Source organism: Sebastes fasciatus, chromosome 17 (assembly GCF_043250625.1).
Source record: "Sebastes fasciatus isolate fSebFas1 chromosome 17, fSebFas1.pri, whole genome shotgun sequence".
Classification (NCBI taxonomy): Eukaryota; Metazoa; Chordata; class Actinopteri; order Perciformes; family Sebastidae; genus Sebastes; species Sebastes fasciatus.
Genome location: NC_133811.1, coordinates 13,814,586 through 13,833,817, shown reverse-complemented (window position 1 = coordinate 13,833,817; position 19,232 = coordinate 13,814,586). Strand labels below are relative to the sequence as shown.

At 36.6% G+C, this 19,232-nt stretch overlaps 1 protein-coding gene across 1 annotated transcript; it reads right to left on the bottom strand.

Annotated features, from left to right (window-relative positions):
• Positions 1-6,594: 6,594 nt before the first annotated feature.
• Positions 6,595-9,100, bottom strand: hoxa13a (homeobox A13a). Its single transcript, XM_074613991.1, has 2 exons — positions 8,344-9,100; positions 6,595-7,666 (listed from the first exon to the last, which is right to left on the bottom strand). Exons 1-2 carry the CDS (start codon positions 9,008-9,010, stop codon positions 7,419-7,421), a joined length of 915 nt encoding a protein of 304 aa, XP_074470092.1. The 5' UTR covers positions 9,011-9,100; the 3' UTR covers positions 6,595-7,418.
• Between the last annotated feature and the right edge of the window lie 10,132 nt (positions 9,101-19,232).

The following is a 19,232-nucleotide window of genomic DNA, read 5'->3' as shown; positions in this document are numbered from 1 at the left end:
AGAAATAAGTGTAAGTGTAGTGATAGGGTTTCAACTTAATTTGAAAAAAGGAACACATAATGTATAAACTATAGGCTACTGCGTCAGAAAACCCTCGTCTTAATTGCGCATTCGATATTTATGATACAAAAAAACACATTCAGAGCATTAGAAATTAAATTTCCGGGTGAATTCTAGTCATTGCATTGTGTGCGCATGCTCCAAAATAGGCATTTTGATCATTTTAATAAAGAAAAGAGTCTGAAAAGGATGGTAAATAGTAGAACTTGTATTTGAATGGTGTTTTCGCCCTTGGATGCTTTGATTTTAAAAAGATAGTCCAGGCCTATATACCCACAATGTATAAACTATAGGCTACTGCGTCAGAAAACCCTCCTCTTAATTGCGCATTTCATATTTATGACACAAAAAATGAATGAATGAATGAATGAATGAATGAAAGACTTTATTTCGAACATAAAATGAATAAAAACAGATAATAACAAACAAAACAAGAGTAATTGTGTCCGAAAAGGAGTAGGTAGAAGTAAAACTTATATTTCCCTACCCCTTTCTCACTTCTCCTCTAATAACTCATATATCATAGAATGATAATATAATATAATATAATATAATATAATGTATAAACTATCCCAGATTTATTTACATCCCAAATTAAATATATGAACAGCATCCCAAGTTTATGTTCAACCCACATATCCATCCGAAGTTAAAAAGTAGATATAAACCAATCCTTAATGCAACCCTTATCACAGCTCTTCCTCATCCATATACCTCCCAAAAATATCCTTTTTGTATGGCTGTTTAAAGAGATTTATATTTGTGCTCCCCTTCAACCCATCACCTAACCACATTCACACATTCACACATTCACACATGCATTCAGAGCATTAGAAATTGAATTTCCGGGTAAATTCCAGTCATTGCATCGTGTGCGCATGCTCCAAAAAGGGCATTTTAATAATTTGAATAAAGAAAAGAGTCTGAAAAGGATGGGAAATAGTACAACTTGTATTTGAAGGGTGTTTTTTCTCCCTTGGATGCTTTGATTTTAAAAAAGATAGTCCAGGCCTATATACTCTATAGATGCTGGTATTCGGCATCTCTACTGCATGTGATCTCCCACAATATAAAATAAAATATTTAACATTCTTAGATGGTAACATGGCTTTTGAGAATATGTCAAACCAAGTCCATGCAGTCTATTTTGATATTTAGAATAGCATTGCTTTTTTTAATCCTCCGAAACAGGTTAGTTGTGAAAATCCCGGTTAACAGAAACATGCAGCACATAGTCTGCGTCAACTCGAGCATTTATTCTATACTATAATATAATCTATGATATATTCGGACTCGTGGTAAACAGGGTTATTATTCGATTGAACGACTAAACTTCAACGAAATCGTCGCCGCTGAGTTACACTTCTCGCTCTTGCCTTTTATTCACAGGCCTACTTTATGGACACTAGCATATTATTTTATAATCACTGTGGTCTCGCATCTTTTTTTTTTAATCCAAGGTCAGATAATAATGAATGAATCTCAGGACTGGTCATTTCATTCACATAATTTAACTAATCCAGGTTCTTATTCATCATACAATAACTGTTTCTACTAACATCAAAAATATCATGCATTGTAGTTCAACCAATAATCTATATTTGGGGAAAAAAAGACAAAAACATTTGGCGTTAGCCCTTAAATCCATTGATTTTGGATGAAAATAGTAACTGTATTGACACCAGTATGAAGCATCTGCAGCGTGTCCAGTGTGCCATGTCGTTTTGTGTAAACATTCTTCGACAGGGAATCAAATATTCAATAAAAACATGCTTTCTGCTGCACAAACTGACCTTATTTCATCTCCTGCAAGTTTATGTTTTATTGTTTGACTATAACCAATATGTATTTTTGTCTTGAGCGAATTATTTTAATCTGTGTTTAGACAAACAAAAGCCACAATAAGCAAACAGAGCCACTGTAATCCATGACGCATACATAAACACGCTCCTTTTAAAACACACCTAGTCTATACACCCTTCATAAATGAACACAGTAAATTATCTTTATCATTTATATTTCAAACCACATGAGATCAGGATAAGAAAAAAAAACGCGTCTGAGGTGGGAAAAAGGCGCCGACCGAGGCTTTCACATAATCTCGGTCAAGTGCTTCTATTTGACCGCTGTCACGGTCTTTGATAAACGCATGTCTGCTCAGGTCTTTGTGCTGGATTACGAGATTATCTTCCAAACTCGCGCTTTCAAGCTTGACCAGAGCTATATTGTTGAGTGACTGAAGGTTGCGGGCCTATATAGCCACCATTACGCACAGAGATAGCGAAGGTCAATGTAAAGAGCAATGCACAGTGATGGCCTTGTCTGTGTTCTACCACACACAGGCAGGCAAACGAGAGACACACCAGGCTGTTTATTGGATATGTGCTCTATTTCACCTATTCACTGATCTGAAAAACACACAATGTATATAGTTTAAACTATACAATGAGCCAAATAGCTTTTAAAACACCTTTCTCATATTTTAATGATTATTTTGAACAAAATATTTATGAAAATTATATACAAAAACACGTATTTTAATGTTTAATGCAAAACCTGACATTTAGCAAATCGGAACAGCACAAAAACAGCAAATTCCATTATAGGATATGCATTTTCTGCAAAATAAATGATGGGACATGTTGACTTTTTTTGCATTAAATGAAAGAGAAATGTGCCCTGATATAAAATTGACCATTGCTTGAGGTGAATATTTAGTTAAAAATTGATAAAATACAGCCCATGGACATGACATGTACCCCTAATTATAGAATCACTCATATATGATGATGCAAAATAAGATTTTTTGAAATTAATTTGACTAAAAGAAGCCATTACCTGGTTATTTCTTTAAAAGAGACCATTTTTAATTGTTGGTTTAATTCGGAATTGAATGATACAGGCTTTAAAATATGTTGTTTGAAAGCGCTTCTTTACAGACTATTATTTCCCTCTTACTCCCTCTACACTTATTGGTGGTTAAAGCAGATGATGCTTGGAGCTCCATGTATAGCTTTTTAAAGTAAATAATAGGTTAATTGAAGCATTTTTTTTTTTTTTTTAAATGAACTGTAATTCACTATTTGTGCCTTAGTGTGGCGGCAGAACTCAATTTTTGCGCAGTGATCCAGATGGCTCATGGGAGGAGAAGGAGGAGGAGGAAGAGGAGGAGGAGAAGGAGGGGGAGGAGGAAGAGGAGGAAGAGGAGGAGCACTGAGCTTTGGACTGTCCCATCATGTGTCAGAGTGGAGGCGGGACTTTTAGCCTTGTTTTGGTTCTCAGCAAGCCAATAAAATGCTGCTTTGCTCCCTCGCAGCCAATAATGAGCTGCCTCGCTATTTACGTCACTGCAGTAAACTTCCGCTCTATTGGTGTTTTTGGACTACAGGATGTGCTGAGCAGTCAGACATCTCGCTGTTCTCCCATCTCTGAGCATATTATGGTATAACACGTGCGCGCCCCCGCCGTGCCTACGTCAGAGAGCGAAGCTGCGTTTACGTGCTCGCGGACGTACAGTCTCACATTTCTGTGGCCGTTTCACTCAATAAGCCAGCTGGCCATGAATGTGCATAGCTTACCATAACCACAAGATATCACACTATTAAACTATTTTAGAATACTCCACCATCCAGCGTTTTTAGTCCACTGTGTAAATAATCCCGAATTCAGTTTAATTCATTTGTTTAGGCTGCTGAATATTTATCATTTCAACAAAACTCAAGCTAAACTGTGAATAGTAAAAACAAATCTCATATTAATGAGTACCAATATTACAAATGTGCTCTGAAATGTTGAATAACATTCATTAAGATGAGATATTAGCCATTAAAAAGTAAAATACATAATTATATATTAGAAATATGCTTTGAATTGATGAATAACGCTCATTAGGATGAGATATTAGCCATTAAAAAGTAAAATACATAATTATATATTAGAAATATGCTTTGAATTGATGAATAACACTCATTAAGATGAGATATTAGCCATTAAAAAGTAAAATGCATAATAATTAAATATTAGAAATATGCTTTGAATTGATCAAAAACACTCATTAAAGTGAGATATTAGACATTAAGAAGTAAAATACATAATTTAACAAATAAGCTTCGAAATGTTGAAAAACCACCCATTGAGATGAGGTATTAGACTTAGTACAATACATAAAAACAAATATATGTAGCCTATGGCTACAACTGACAACTACAACATTATTAATCATCGCTACAACTACGACTAATAAAACTAACAATACTAGACATAATAATAAAATAAAATAATAATAGCCTAATCATTTAGCTACCAGGTTCCGGATGAGGATTTATAGTTGTATAGTAGATTATTATTATTGTTATTAGTATTATTGTTATTGTTATTGTTATTATTATTATTATTATTATTATTATAATAGTATGTTTGAGTTGAGAGAACGAAAACAATTAGTGTTTTGGGCTATAATAATCTTTTAGTGAAAAAAAGAGATTCAATTTAAATAAAGATGTATAACTTCTGTATAAATATAATCCAATATGCGCTTTAAAATATTGGGAAAAGTAAAAACAACAACAACAACAATAAAGATATACACACCTTATGTACGGAATTGTGTATGACATATAAGGAGACATTTAACGCCTAAAGCTGTACCATTTAACTAAATAGGCTGAACCAGTTCTATCGCCACGTTAATCAGCCTAACAGGTGGAGACTCAGCTCGAGGAGCAGCAGCTCTGAATGAGGAGGGATTTGGTTTCATGCCTGACATTTGACTGCCAGTAAGACTGAATCATGTTCATTAATGCAGCCAAAACAAGCAGAGTGGGAAGTTGCGTTTTTGGCTGCAGCTGCACTTCGTCACTCAAAAAGGAACATCTTTTAAAACAAGTAAATATTCACACCCGCCACTACGTTATTGTCGTCAGTGAACAATGAACGAGTGACTGGGGACGAAGCAGATACGTCTCTAGTACAAGCACACATTTGTTTTTTTCCAGCACCACAAAACCAGAGAAGGTTAGAAATGTATTCAGATCAAATTCTTTTAAATTAAATGTAAAATTCACCTCATGTTGATAGAGAACCAATATTTCCCCCATAGGGCCTATATATATATATATATATATATATATATATTTCAAGTTAGGCATTTTAATGCAAGAAAATTAAAAAATCAAACAAATGCACCAAATTAATATCAAATTAAATTAAAAACATAAAAATTATTTTCAGCACAGTAAACGAGAGTATTTATATATATATATATATATATATATTTTTTAATTGATTATATTTAGTTTCTTATTCGGGATTAATCCAATAATCATGGAAAGCCTACAGAAATGGTAAAATCAAAGTCATGGAATTATTTCTATTTCATTCTTTGTTTATATGTAAAAGCTTATGTATATTTACACTCGTGTTTAAAAAGCTTAAAAGAGACAAACAAATAACGCGGTTAAACGCTTATAAAGTAGTATAATAATAGTTGTAGCCGACAAAACACGTCGACATCCGGCCGCATGCGACGTTTGAAAGCAGTCGCCTAAATATCGTTAAATGTGATCAAAAATTATGAATTCAAGCTGACAAATCAATTACTCATTTTCTACGATCACAATATAAATACAAATATATGCAACGTCCAACGCCAAGGTCAAATAGATGCATCTCAGTAAGCGCCTATTATTAAGGCAATGTAGGCCTAAATATTTAAGCAATTTATTAAAAGTGTGACTCGCATTTAAAAAAGTAACCTTAATGTGTATGGATTTCACCTTTAACATGTATTTATGAATAAAACAAAAGCACCAAGAAATACATTTTGGAGAGAAAAATACACAAATTCACCTCAATGCCCTTCAAGATTAAATGACCTTGCAATCATTTAAATAATTAAACGCTTATTTTTCATTGTACAGTCATAGTAACAATGAGTAAGGGGGATATTTTGTGTTTTTTTTAAAAGGCATATATATATTAATTATCAAAATAAAGATTTTCTTGCTCTTTCCACCTGCGTCTATTTGTAATTCGGCTGCTGTCTCGGTCAAAGTCAAAGACAAAATATTTAGGTAATTATTATAGAATTAAATTAAAATTATATTATTAATACTATCATTATTATTATTAGCATTATTATTACTATTCAGTTAACTATGAGATTTTTTAACAACAGATAATCCACTTGAGTATGTCACAAAGTGGCCGCTAGATGGCGATGTCAGCCTATATTTCAACACAGACCAGACTCCACTGACTTATTTCCTCTTTTCCCAGTCAAACAGAACTCTACTACTTCATTTCAAATATTGGACTTTCAAAATAAAAATTTGCATTAAAGTGTATCCGGATAATAAAAGCAGCACCATTGAAACCATATCCGCCACATGCAGAGAGAGCATGGGCCTTAAAGAGTGTTTTAGCCACAATGGAACAGCAATTTCTAGGAAAAGATGAAGTGGGTGGATGTAAAACTATAAACTGAGCTGTCACCATTTCATGCCAGGAAAATGAGCCATGTTCAACATAACTGGATAAAATTCAACCAAGTCCATATTTTATTGGGACAGGACTTTAAACACCGACAAACTGGACTCACATACACAAATAACCTGGATATCATGCCGGAATTTACTTTATATACAACCACATGAATACGCACACATTTATAAAAAAAAGCTATGATCGATATGAACACATATCCCGAACGATTATCTAAGCATTATTATAATAAGAATTGCACCATGGACTGAATGAGAGCACGGGTTCATATGATAAGACTAAACTTCATACAAGCTAAGCATGTGAGTAGGTTTAAAAAAAAAAAAAAAAAAAAAAAAGGAAGCCAGAAGGGATTAATATTTAACATTCCCAAGGTCCAAATCCGTCACTTCCCTGTGAATCTTCGCATTTTTTATCACTGTCGTTAAAAAGTTGCAGATAAAGGCGTAGCTCGGTGGCGCACACCTTTCTGATGCATGGGGTCACTTCTTTTCCTGTGTTTGGAGTGAGCATGCCAAAAACAAAAGTCACAAATACTGACTGCTGTATATTTTCTCTTTTTTTGCCCACTTGACTCCTTAAAACAACAGAATATTTAACAACAAGTGGTGGCGTGTCCAGCATTCAGAGGCCTCAAATTTTGTTCCAAGAAGCTCCAGAAAATTATTTGGCAACATACAAATAAATCATATTCAGTCAGGAAGGAATTGTTCCAATCCATGAGTCCAAACGTGTGTGTGTGTGTGTGTGTGTGTGTGTGTGTGCGTGTGTGTGTGTGTGTGTGTGTGTCTATGTGTGTGTAGGCTTAGTAGTTTATTTCCCACAGATCAGCCTATATAGTCCGTAAAAAAGAACAACTAGCTGATGGGTTTCAATTTGTTGACAACTTTCTTCTCCTTTACGCGTCTGTTCTGAAACCATATCGTGACCTGCCTCTCGGACAGGTTGGTCCCGGCAGATATCCTCCTCCTTTTGTCCTTCGTGATAAATTTATTTGCGCCGTACTCGCGCTCGAGTTCCTTCAGTTGCACCTTGGTGTATGGCACGCGCTTCTTTCTTCCACGTCGATAAGAGCCAGACTCTCCTCCGGTGTGGGACACCGAGTCTGAGGAAAAACAAAAAAGAGACAAAGAAGCTGAGACAAAATGCTTCTCAACAAGTATAGCTTCATATTTAAATAGTATTTTTTTTTCATCAATAAATAGAAATCTGTTTAAAAATTGAGCTACACACTTCCACTTGCTTTCAAATAAAAATCACATATTTAAAGATTTGCTATGTAGAATTATGTGTTATATCCTTGTTTAAGGGATATAACACATAATTCTACATAGAAAATCTTTAAAATAGTATTTTCTCATCAATAAATAGAAATCTGTTTAAAATTTGAGCTATACACACTTCCACTTGCTTTCAAATAAAATCACATAAAGATTTGCTATGTAGAATTATGTGTTATATCCCTAAAACAAGGAAAATAATAACAATAAATAAAAAGGTTGTAACATTTTTATGGAAACTTAAAGGAAAAACCCTAGCTATTATTTCTTCACTTCTTTTAAGTAAATTAAACATTTTCTATTCCATACATTATTTCAGTCATTTTGCTGTTGCCAAATTATCTCATGTTTGTTCTGCAGGTTGACACAGCAACTGACATTTACACCCCATTGTATACAATGTGCATCCTGTGTTTGCTGTGCAGGAACAAACCAACATGTCAAACAGCTCTGTCCAGTATAAAAAAAGGCTGAAACCCTGAGGTGATGTATACAGCCTTACCTGGTATGGAGGACTTCCACATGTGTCCAGGCTGTGGCTGCTCCTTGGCGCAGTAAACCTGGCCGTTCCAGCCATTGGCGGCGGCTAGAGTCCACGGCTGGTAGCTCTCCATAGGCAGAAGCGTCTCATGTCTGACTTCTGACTGACTGAGAGTTGGTACCCCTGGGACATCCAGGTAACTGGGCACAGGTTGGTATGGCCCTGAAGGGTAGCCAGGGTAAAAAGCGAATTCCTTTGCCCTGGAGGTGAAGTCATCGCCCGAGGAGGCGGACGTGTCCATGTATTTCTCTCCATACGCAGAAGCTGGCTGCGCTCCGCATGACTTTATGCTGCTGTGATGCGACATCCTGCACGGATAATAGCCGCTACCGAAGTACCCATATGGTAAAGACGCACTGGAGGAGTTCTGAGCTGCAGAGCAAGGGCTGCACTGTTTCACTGGTTCACCCATACCGGAGCTGGGCACTTCACTGGACGAGTAAGCCGAGCTTGGTGCAAGGGACGCCGGGTGCGCCATCAGATTCCTGCACTGGTTCGCTGCAAAGTTGCCACCAGCGAAACCCTCCATATTCTTGGTCACTTGGTCGTCGGAGCCTCCGCCGTTGTCGTAGAGGAACATCACCGACGGGTCGACCCAGCGCGGACGGAGGAGCAGTGACGTTGTCATAGCACGGCGGCATCCAACATTGAAGCTTCCAGGCTTCTCTTTTTTAAAAAGCCCAGGGACTGAGTAAAAAGGAGATACTGGTTCTCAGAGAGTAATGCCCAACTCTGACGCGCAACGAGAGGCGCAGAAGGTTGCGCACGCTCATTGGCTCCAGATGTTACCACGTGACCGGGACTATGCAAAAAAGGACGGTAAACATCAGCCCAGTACAGATAATTAAATGGAGAAAAATGCGGCGAAGTAAGGTGACCGTACCTATAAAAGGGATCTAAGCTTTTCGTCGTGTCTGATTCAATTGTTCCTTTATTCTTAAAAAAGTAAGATACACACCAGAGTATAGCCTACTTTTTTTTAATTCACATTAGGTTATAATTCAGAATTTAATAAATGCTTGAATTGGATAATAAATGCCGTAAAATGTTTATTTTTACGTCTAAATCTCGATTATTGAAGAGTGGTCAACAATTTCCCGAAAAGAGCTGTGACTAATTTGACTTTTATGACTAATATGCATATAGCCTTATGGCCTTCTTACGCACGCACACTGACGAGCCTTTGTCTGCCTCGCTCCAGGAACTGAGTATATCATTACGCGGCCATTTACCAAAAGGACATTCCCTGTTATACAAACATAATGTTCAATAATATTGCAATTTTGCACACGATCTACCAAGGAATTAAAGTGCCAACTCGCTGATGCATAGATACACTATGTGGTAAGTTATATAGTGCATTCAGTATGGGATGTATACTATAGAAAACTATGAGAGTCGACATATTTCAAGTCATTGGGTTCAATCATGCAAATGTTTCTAGAAACACAGTCAGAGACAGCTCAACCTTTGATTATCTTCATACTAATTTAAGATCAAAACAAAAGAAAATCAGATGTAACGTCGTGCTTTTATAGAGGGGAATATTTCAGACACTAGACTTCCGACGTGTTTACAATATACAAAGATAGAAAACAGCTCTGGAGTTAGAAGTGCGTATACATGTTTTGGCACATAGGAGGTAGACGCGACTGGAGGCCAAGGTCAAGTTGAAAGTTGCTGTCTAGCCATCCAGCCTGTCGGGCTATTCAGGCTTTGAAGGGACCGTCTGAGAGGCTTTGAAAAGAGCGGAAGAGGGGTGAGAATTCCTGTCCCAATGAAAGCTATTGGAGGACATTAACTTTTACTATCATTTTGTTTTCTACCACCGTTTTATTCTCACGAGCTATAGTCTGTACCCGCTTCTTCCCTTGGGTGGTGCGTCTACTTTTGTATCACAGCGTTGGAAATAGAAAAAAAAAAAAAAGGAATGTTGCTGTTTTTTTTATTTGCAGATCTTTTCGGAGGTGTTTTTGGCAGATACGTGTGAAAATGATCTTGATCTCTGAGAAGAAGAAAAAAAGAGGTGACAGTGTGTGTGTGTGTGTAAGTGTGTGTCTGGTCTGCTGGTTTGTGTTTACGACCAGTCGCTCTCTCTGTGTTGGAGGAAATGGACTTGGTGGAGTGGAGCCTGCACTGCTGGATTTGTTAGCAGAGTTTTCAACATCCAGTTTGAGTTTTTTTTTGGCCCAGATGAGTGTAATTGTGCTTGTTTGTTATCTGCTATTCCAGGATTTAAAAAAAAAAATCTAAAAACTAAACAGAAGCTGCCACTCAAGTGCGTAAAAGTGGGATGCAGACCAGCCGTGCTGGGTTTCCAGCCTATAGACGTATAATGTTTATATACATTTGAGAAAAAAGCTTCTTTGGTCTCATCTGCTTCGTTTGATATGTCAAATAAGATAAACATCAACGCAGGAAATCTCAACATAAACTAATCTTTATATAACATAACTAATTCTGAATGCTGTAGTAATTAAACAAAAAGCCTAAATATACAATATATCATAAACTACACGATTTCAAAGCCCCAAATTATTATTTATTCACAGTTTTATATGGAAATGTTCTGAGCCATTTGTGTCGTAGGCCTACTGGCACTGAAAAAAAACAGTACTGTGGGAATTTAAGCAACAAAAAAGTGCCGAACAGAGAAAACAATGATGGACTAAGATTATTTTTACCCAGCAAGATTGAAAGGTGGTGTGTGTTGTAGCCACAACAATGCTGAAATGTAGGCTCCTTTATGTCTATGGGGGAGGAGCATCATTTCTTTTGAAAATATTATTCAGATTATGTGGGACTGAATTATGTTTGTTATATAAAGCCAGTTGATGGAGATAATGTGTCAACTTTAATCCTAATAACAGACAAATATATATATATATATTTATTTTAATATCACGCTGTGTTTGATTAAACAAATGTGGGGAAAAAAGTCTATTAATACAAGGATATTTTGAGATAACAGTCAGGGTTATACCACTTATTATAGTTACTTATTATAACTTTTTATTAGATGAGTGTTAATCGTATAAAACGCAGGATTAGAAAACATAATAGGCTACTTTTTTTGGTTTCAAAATATCTTCCTTCTTGTGCATTGCAAAGACTCTTTTAATTAAATACTATTTCTCCAGTTTATAATTAATCAAATCAAGTGTGATGATGTGTAATATTCTAAATAAATTAAGCTTCTGTATTTCTCGAGGTTATCATACAAGACGTAAATCATTCACCCAACAACTGTGAGTCATGGAGTATAGCTGTACAAGGCCTGGCCTGTTGCGTGCTGCCCTGTGGCGCTCTCCTCGATGCATGCTTCAAAATAAACAACGTTAATCATTAACGTCTCTTATGTTATTTGTGAAGTTAGATTTTTACATAATTTATCCTTATAATAATGGCCATCAGGCCTTTTTTGGGGAGTTTTTTTACATGCTGCAGGGAGGGGTTTTCATTCAGATGATTTATGTTTTTTATTCATGTTTAGATCATTTTATTCTTTGAACAACAGTCCTATACAGTCACAACAGCCAACGGTGGCCTCCGGCGCGCACATGTGGTCAGTCAAGACTTGAGACACCCTAAAGCACAATGAACACACACACACAGACTTTACTGGAGAGGCGCACACATTGTCCCGCCAAATAGATGCGCATTTCACCATGTGGAGTTACACTTATTACACACACTTATTCATTGTTGATTTGGCATTTTAATTCGTATTCAGTTGTCAAGAAATCTGTGGAAGATATAGCAATGATCAGGTCAATCCTCTAACAAATCCTCATTCAAATACCATCTAAGAATACATTACTTAAGCAGCTGATCGATAGTCCATTGTATGTATGTTTTTTTTCTTTTGTTCCTTTTCCCTGATGATGATGGGCCTTGAAGCTAAATGGTTGTGGAAGATGTGTATGAAGGTGAAATTTATATATGTTTGGAAAATGTGAATGTTATTAGTGTAACACAAATATGATGTTGTATATGTATGTGATAAATGTAATGTACTTGATTTCGGACACCAGGAAGACTAGCTGGTGCCATTGGTATCAGCTAATGGGGATCCTTTTTAAATAAATAAAAAAATAAAAAAATAAATCAGACTGAAAATAGTATTATTTTGTGCTATTTTAAGCTCCAAGTGCATATAAATAAATTAAAGTGAATAGAAACGATTTCCTGATCCATCTGAATGATCCCTGGAGCTTCCAAGGACTCCACTTTGAGACTTGGCAGCACAGCCTGGAGGCTTTTTCTCGGAGATCATTATCAAGATTCAACCCTCCTGTTTGTACTGGCATCCAAATTACGCAGCGCGAGAGAGAGAGAACGAGCACATTTTATTCCACGCGCCTAAAGCCTGGGTAAAGCAGGGAAAAGGTCTATATAAAGTTATGCTCAGCTATAAATGTTCTATCGTTAATAACATAAATTGTGTTATAAAACGGGGCTGCTAAGACGAAAAACTACACGCAGTCAAATTTTTAGTCGTGTTGATGACACGAGCCTGCTGTCAAAAAGTTGTCAAAACATAAGAACCAATATGTTTTTGTGGTCAAAGCAGTGAACCACAGGGCGGTCACACACTTGACTTTTCCATATTTTCTGGACGGTCGCCTGTGGTGGGATTATGAAGGATTGCATAAAAAAAACAAGAACCCACTTCATTCTCGGACACACACACACACACACACACACACACACACACAGGAAGCCACCTAAAGGTCTACTGTTAAACTAGAAAGTTTCACTCCCAAGGTGTTCTTGATGTGTGCTTCTGACTGACGGATCTATTTCTCCAGCAGAAGTCTTAAATGTTGCGTTAACTGCCTGCTAAAGCTGCAGACTGCGAGCTGCATGTGAGATCAGTTATTGGCATATACAGGAATCTCACCAGATATATAAAAGGTCTGCAGTTTGTTTCATTCACATGGCTGGCAACTCAATAATGATGGAGGGGATATATGCAGGAAATAGTAGCTCCTTTTTCATTTCATTTATAGACTGCACATATGTACATATTACATTTATTTATTGCACATACATTTATTTATTGACGGACTATGTTCACCCATTCACTCTGTATCTTTTATATCTCTATTATTGTTTTTAGAATTTTTGTATACCTTTACCTCTCCTGTGTTTCACTTTGTTTGCTGATGTTGCTGCTTTGACACCTTAATTTCCCTCCGGTGATTAATAAAGGTTCATCTTATCTTATCTTATTTCATCATTCTGGCCAGTAGTCTTTGTGCCTATACCAGATCATATGAACACTAAAACATCATTTAAGCAGGCTACTTGTATTATTTATTCTATGGAGAATTAGAGGCACTGATCGCATTGTTATTATTATTATATGTTTTCTAATATTATGATCATAATTGCTGCTCTGTTGTTGTTAATTATACCTTTTATCATCATCAACAGGATACGATGTGATATTAAATCCGCCATTTTGGCCTTTTTGCTTTGTGCAGCGAGCACATAGGCCGAAATAAAAAGCACACATTTCTGAGTCCAGCTTTAGTAGCCATGTGTTGTGAACCACACATATAATCTGCAAATAAGGTACAATAAATAAATAATAACACACGACTTTAGGTGTAAAATGAGACAATACACTGGGATTCAACGCTTACACCTGTTATATTTCAGATGTTTTGTTGTTTCCTTATTGGAAAAAATGATGCGTATACTATATATATATACACGCTTTCATGTATATATGAAAAAGCTGTAGTGAGTCAATTCAGCTTTCTTTTTTGAGAGCTTTTAAAGAACCATTCAAAACAAAACGAAAACAGTCGCAAAAGTTCATTAGCAGCTGGCTTGCAATTAAAGATCAGTCAATTGTCAGATTATAAAAACGAAAAAGACAGATGTAACAATTTAACTGGAAACATTTGTGCTCATTTTGAAATTGTCAGCAGAATAAAACTTTTTTTTTTTTTTTTTTAATTAACATTTTTGCGTATTTGTTTTAATTTAATGATTTATAAAAGCATAATCCACTTTTTTGGAAACGTAGCTAATTGTTTTCACAAATTCCTAATACATATGTAATGTATGTTTTGTGATTGGTAATTGAAATTAACACGTTCTTAATTAAATTTCGGCTGCACACTGATCATTCATGCATACATGCAAACTTATTCCCAAAACCTACTCCAAAAATAAATTTCCACATTATTTCCCAATTTCTATTTCCATTAGTCAACTGATTCGTGGCAACATCACTTATAGGTCGATATGACACATCGAAAAGCTGCGATCAGTCCTCTGTCGTCTGTAACACTTTCAAACACATGCAAATCAGTCGGATGCCAGTCTGAATGTTACACATCAGCACCTGAACTCGCAAAACGCCTTTTATTACGCACAGAGAAGTCAAACTCTACCACTCCCTATAACAGCCATTATTAGCAGCTAAAAATAGTTAAACATATCAAGCAACAGTGGTGCATAATACTTGCAGATGACAGCAACACTGTCTAAAAATAAAAACCCATTTGCAAACCAGACAGACTTGTAAATATCACCTTCCTCAAAAAAGATGCCAGGGAGATCAAGATGCTCTTGTGAAACGTCAGGGCTTTGCACCTGGTGTGCTGCTCCTGCTACTGCTGAGTGGATGGTAAGCCATGCCACATGATGTTTCCACCCTTTTAATGGGGTAATACAGGCCCTGATCTCAGTGGCTCGCTAAGCCCTATACGCGTAATAGCGCGAGGGTTTGCAGATTCATTGAGATGAACCTCCAGGTAAAGAGATCTGGCTTGACTTGACATTTCACTGTTAGGCAATTTCTGGTCATTCCAAATCTATGCCAATATAGTCTTTGATAACTTAATTCATCAGTCAATAATTAAAGACAATCCAGTATGTTAGTGGAGCAAAATTAAGAATCAGACCAGTAGCTAATGGATGACAGGGCAAATGAGTGTGAAATCATTGTTGTACATTAAAAAGTAAACATTTGGGGGGGGGGAAGCAAGTATATTAAAATTTTTTTGACATGTCATGCCTGTTATAGTATTTTTGAGGTGGGAAAATTCACATGCCAACAACTTGAAATCAACCCAATATCTACTACCAATTTTCAGGCGATAGAAAGCAGGTCTTACAGCGCATAGATTTTCCAGCTGTACAGTCACCCAAGACATGTTTCTCTCCTAAGGTCAGCGACTTAACTCTCTGGTATAGCTGCGTCATCCCATTTCAAGGCCAAGTTGGAGCAACTCAGACAGGAGGGGCCACGATAATGAAGGAAAGGCTATAGATGGTATTTTTCTTCCAGGTTCTGACTCCTTGTGACACTCCTACTGGACACCAACCAAACCCATTCATGCGCTGTTCTATCACACACACATTCTGTGCGTAAAAGCAAAATATCCTGGCACTCTCTGTCTGCACTGCCAGGATCAGTGGATTGGATTACATGCGTACTGCGCAGACTCCATGGTCAAGTTCAAGTTGGGCTGGCTAGTAAAAACTGAGGGGCGCATTCTGCAGTGTCTGCCGCGTGGGGCGCTCCCACTCTTTGATCTCAGCCTTGCAAAACTAGACTGACTGCAGTCCACTTCTCTGCACTTCTGCCTCCAAGAATGTGCAGGATTTGGATTGTGTGTTTTTTTTAAAGATGCATTGCATGTTCATTGCTGAATACAAATAGAGTAAAAAAAAAAAAAAAAGGTTCCACAATCTGCAAACAGTCCACTTTTCTGCACTTTTTCTGCCTCCAAGAATGTGCAGGATTTGGATTGTGTGTTTTTAAAGATGCATTGCATTGTTCATTCCTGAATACAAATAGAGTAAAAAGGTTCCACAATCTGCAAACTCTCCAAACCCATCCGCTGTCCTTCACTATCTAAAACACACACAATATAAGTGACACTACTGTAAACTGCCAAGGTCATTCATGTATTGCGCAAAAGCCTTTCTAAAGTGTTATCTCCGGGTGATCACAAGATCCCATCTGGCCCCGGCCACGACCCATTGCATAACTCCTAGTAAGTAGCACAACAATGGGACCTTTGCCATCTTCACTTAAAGACTATGGTGACCCATCTTTATTATTCTAAAAGCAGAAGTAAACAGTTTCTAAAAAACAAGGGCAGTGTTGAAAAAATGTGCCCATGCAGCCTCGAATGTGATCTGCCTGAATCAAATAACCTATGGCACGTTTTAACATACAAAATACTTTAAATATCGACTACACAAACCATCTTGATATAAAAGAAAATGCAATAAGATTAACCATAATCTTTCACTTCATTTTAACAAACCCAGCACAGGCAATATAAATCTTACAGGAGCTAACTCCCACGAAGACCGAAATGAAGCAAATTCAATTTGCCCTTTTCCTTCTGACTCAAGAAGATATTTATAGTTCAACCGAGAAGTTGCTTTTCAATAGTTTGTGGTTCTTCTTTAACAATTTGCAGACTGATCTTTAACTACTGTGTGGTGCTCTTCCAAAACTAATACTCATGCTATAATTAATAAATACCAGGGGAGTTTACGTCACTAAAACACAATGAATTACAACATATTTAAACAAGTACCAGATTGGAGAGGGATAGAGAGATAGAAAAGTGACTTTTTCTATTAACTTATGTGTTGATTTAATTTAATATTGCTCTCGTATTTTTTTATGATTATTGATTTTTTTTCCTTTGTGGTTTGTTTTTTTAACTCTACTCTTTCTTTTTGTCATTATTATTATTGTTATTTATTTTTCTTGGTTTTGTTTCGGTTTTGAGACTTGGTTTATAGACTGTTTTAATGTAATTACAAACAGTGGATTGTATATATGAAAACAGCCTTGAAAAAATAAAGTTTAAAAAAGTGACTTTTTTCTGATCTATGCCTATAGAGTTATATTTTGCAAAATACTTATCATAGTCTTTTTCAAACTCACAAAAGCAGCAACATCAAATTATCAGAGGGTGAGGGGAAGAGAGAAAGGTTTACTTCTCTCCTTTGCTGGCCAGATGAAAGAGTCGAGGGAGAAAGAAAGCCAAAGGAATTTCCCTCCACTGCTCAGCCTTTGGGCTGGGGGATGGGTCGGCTGCCTCTGGGCCTCTTCCCTCTTTCGGACAGGCGAGGGCGCACAAGGACAGCTGAGGCTGCTGGAGCTCCTCAGTCTGTCTCCCTCTCCTCTCTTTGAGACCACATGACTCCACCTCTCTACACACCATCAAGGCCGTCCAAGTGTATTCCACCATGCATGCAGCTGCACATGTCCAAACTGATCAATACTCTGGGGGAAAAGGGCTGTTTACAGTGGCATCAGGTATGATCAGGTTCTAATGTAATGACATTTTCTACCACAACTTGTAACCTAAACAGATTAAATATCTGAGGACAGACTGGCCTGACAAGGTATTATTATAAGGCATATGCTACACTGTAAACAATTGCTGTTAATTTACAGCAGGATTTCAACAGTATTAACGTGTTATTGCAAAAAAAAAAAAAACAGTGCTTTACTGTTAATACAAAAGAAAACCTGTTAAATTACGCTCATAGGCCGTTTTTTAACTGAACTGTAATGCATTCATAAAAAAACATCACTTTACTGCTGATCAACTGTCTAAAGTATCATCAGTAACAGTTTCATGCAGTATTGTTTTAATTCTGGGACCTGATCTGCACATGTGAGGCTTGTACATTGTACATGATTGTAAAATCAGTGAATTAGCTCTGTTCTTCACTCACATGTTGTTCTGGTTTGCATTCTGCGCTTGTAGCCAGCTATAGACAGACATTTTGGGAAAAGTGTCAACAAGTCTATTATAGCCTTTTTCCTAACAAGTGCCTTTAATTGCATTTAGTGTGACTATTCCCATGTCTGTAACCTGCTAAGTCTATTCATCTAGGCAAAACATAATGTTTATTAAAAAGTATGCAACCTAAATAGTGCATTAAAACAAATCAGTAAGATAATGTAAAAGAAAGGTGAAAAACAGCTATATAATGTATCTTTAAACAGTAAATTAACTGTAAAATACTGTGAGATTAATAAAAAAAAAAACCAGTTCAAACTGTATTTTTCATTAACAGTACAAAGCTGTAAATTTCAGCGACAGTATAATAATGTTAATTTTACAGTAACATAAAGGCAACCCTGCTGCCAGTTCTTTACTGTTATTTTACTGGGAAATTCTTAACAGCGCCCTATACAGCTGCACATATCCAATCTGATCAAAACTCTGGGGAAAAAGGGTTGTTTCTAGTGGCATCAGGTATGTTCAGGTTATAATGTAATGCCATTTTCTACCACAACTTGTAACCTAAACAGATTAAATATCTGAGGACAGACTGGCCTGACAAGGTATTATTATAAGGCATATGCTAAGGTAAATTAACAGGTGCAGGTCTTCAAAAGTACATTGATGGTGCAGTGCTGCCCTAATGTCTGTTTTTTCTTCAATTGTAGCTCCCAAATACACTTTGTATTATTGTATATTTTCTAATATTTTCTCCTGATTATAGTGATGAAGCATAAAGGTTAATAGTCACTTGAGTATTTGTCATAGTCAATTGGCGCCCATGTTGAAAGAGAGAGCAGACTTGATCACAGCCTTATAATGCATTAACCTCAAAACATTCAGTGGACACTCTGTGCACTGCATCCTTCACAGTTAAATATCAGGCATATGTTGAACCTAGATTTGATACAACTGTGTTAAATCCACATTAAGCCAAGGAGAGGATGTATCTGTTCCCTGAAGACACAGGAAGTTAATATGTGGTAAATTCATCATCACTGCTTCAGGCCCTAAAGGACATATAAGCCCTCTATGGTGACTCTTCCTTTATCATTGTTCAGTGAC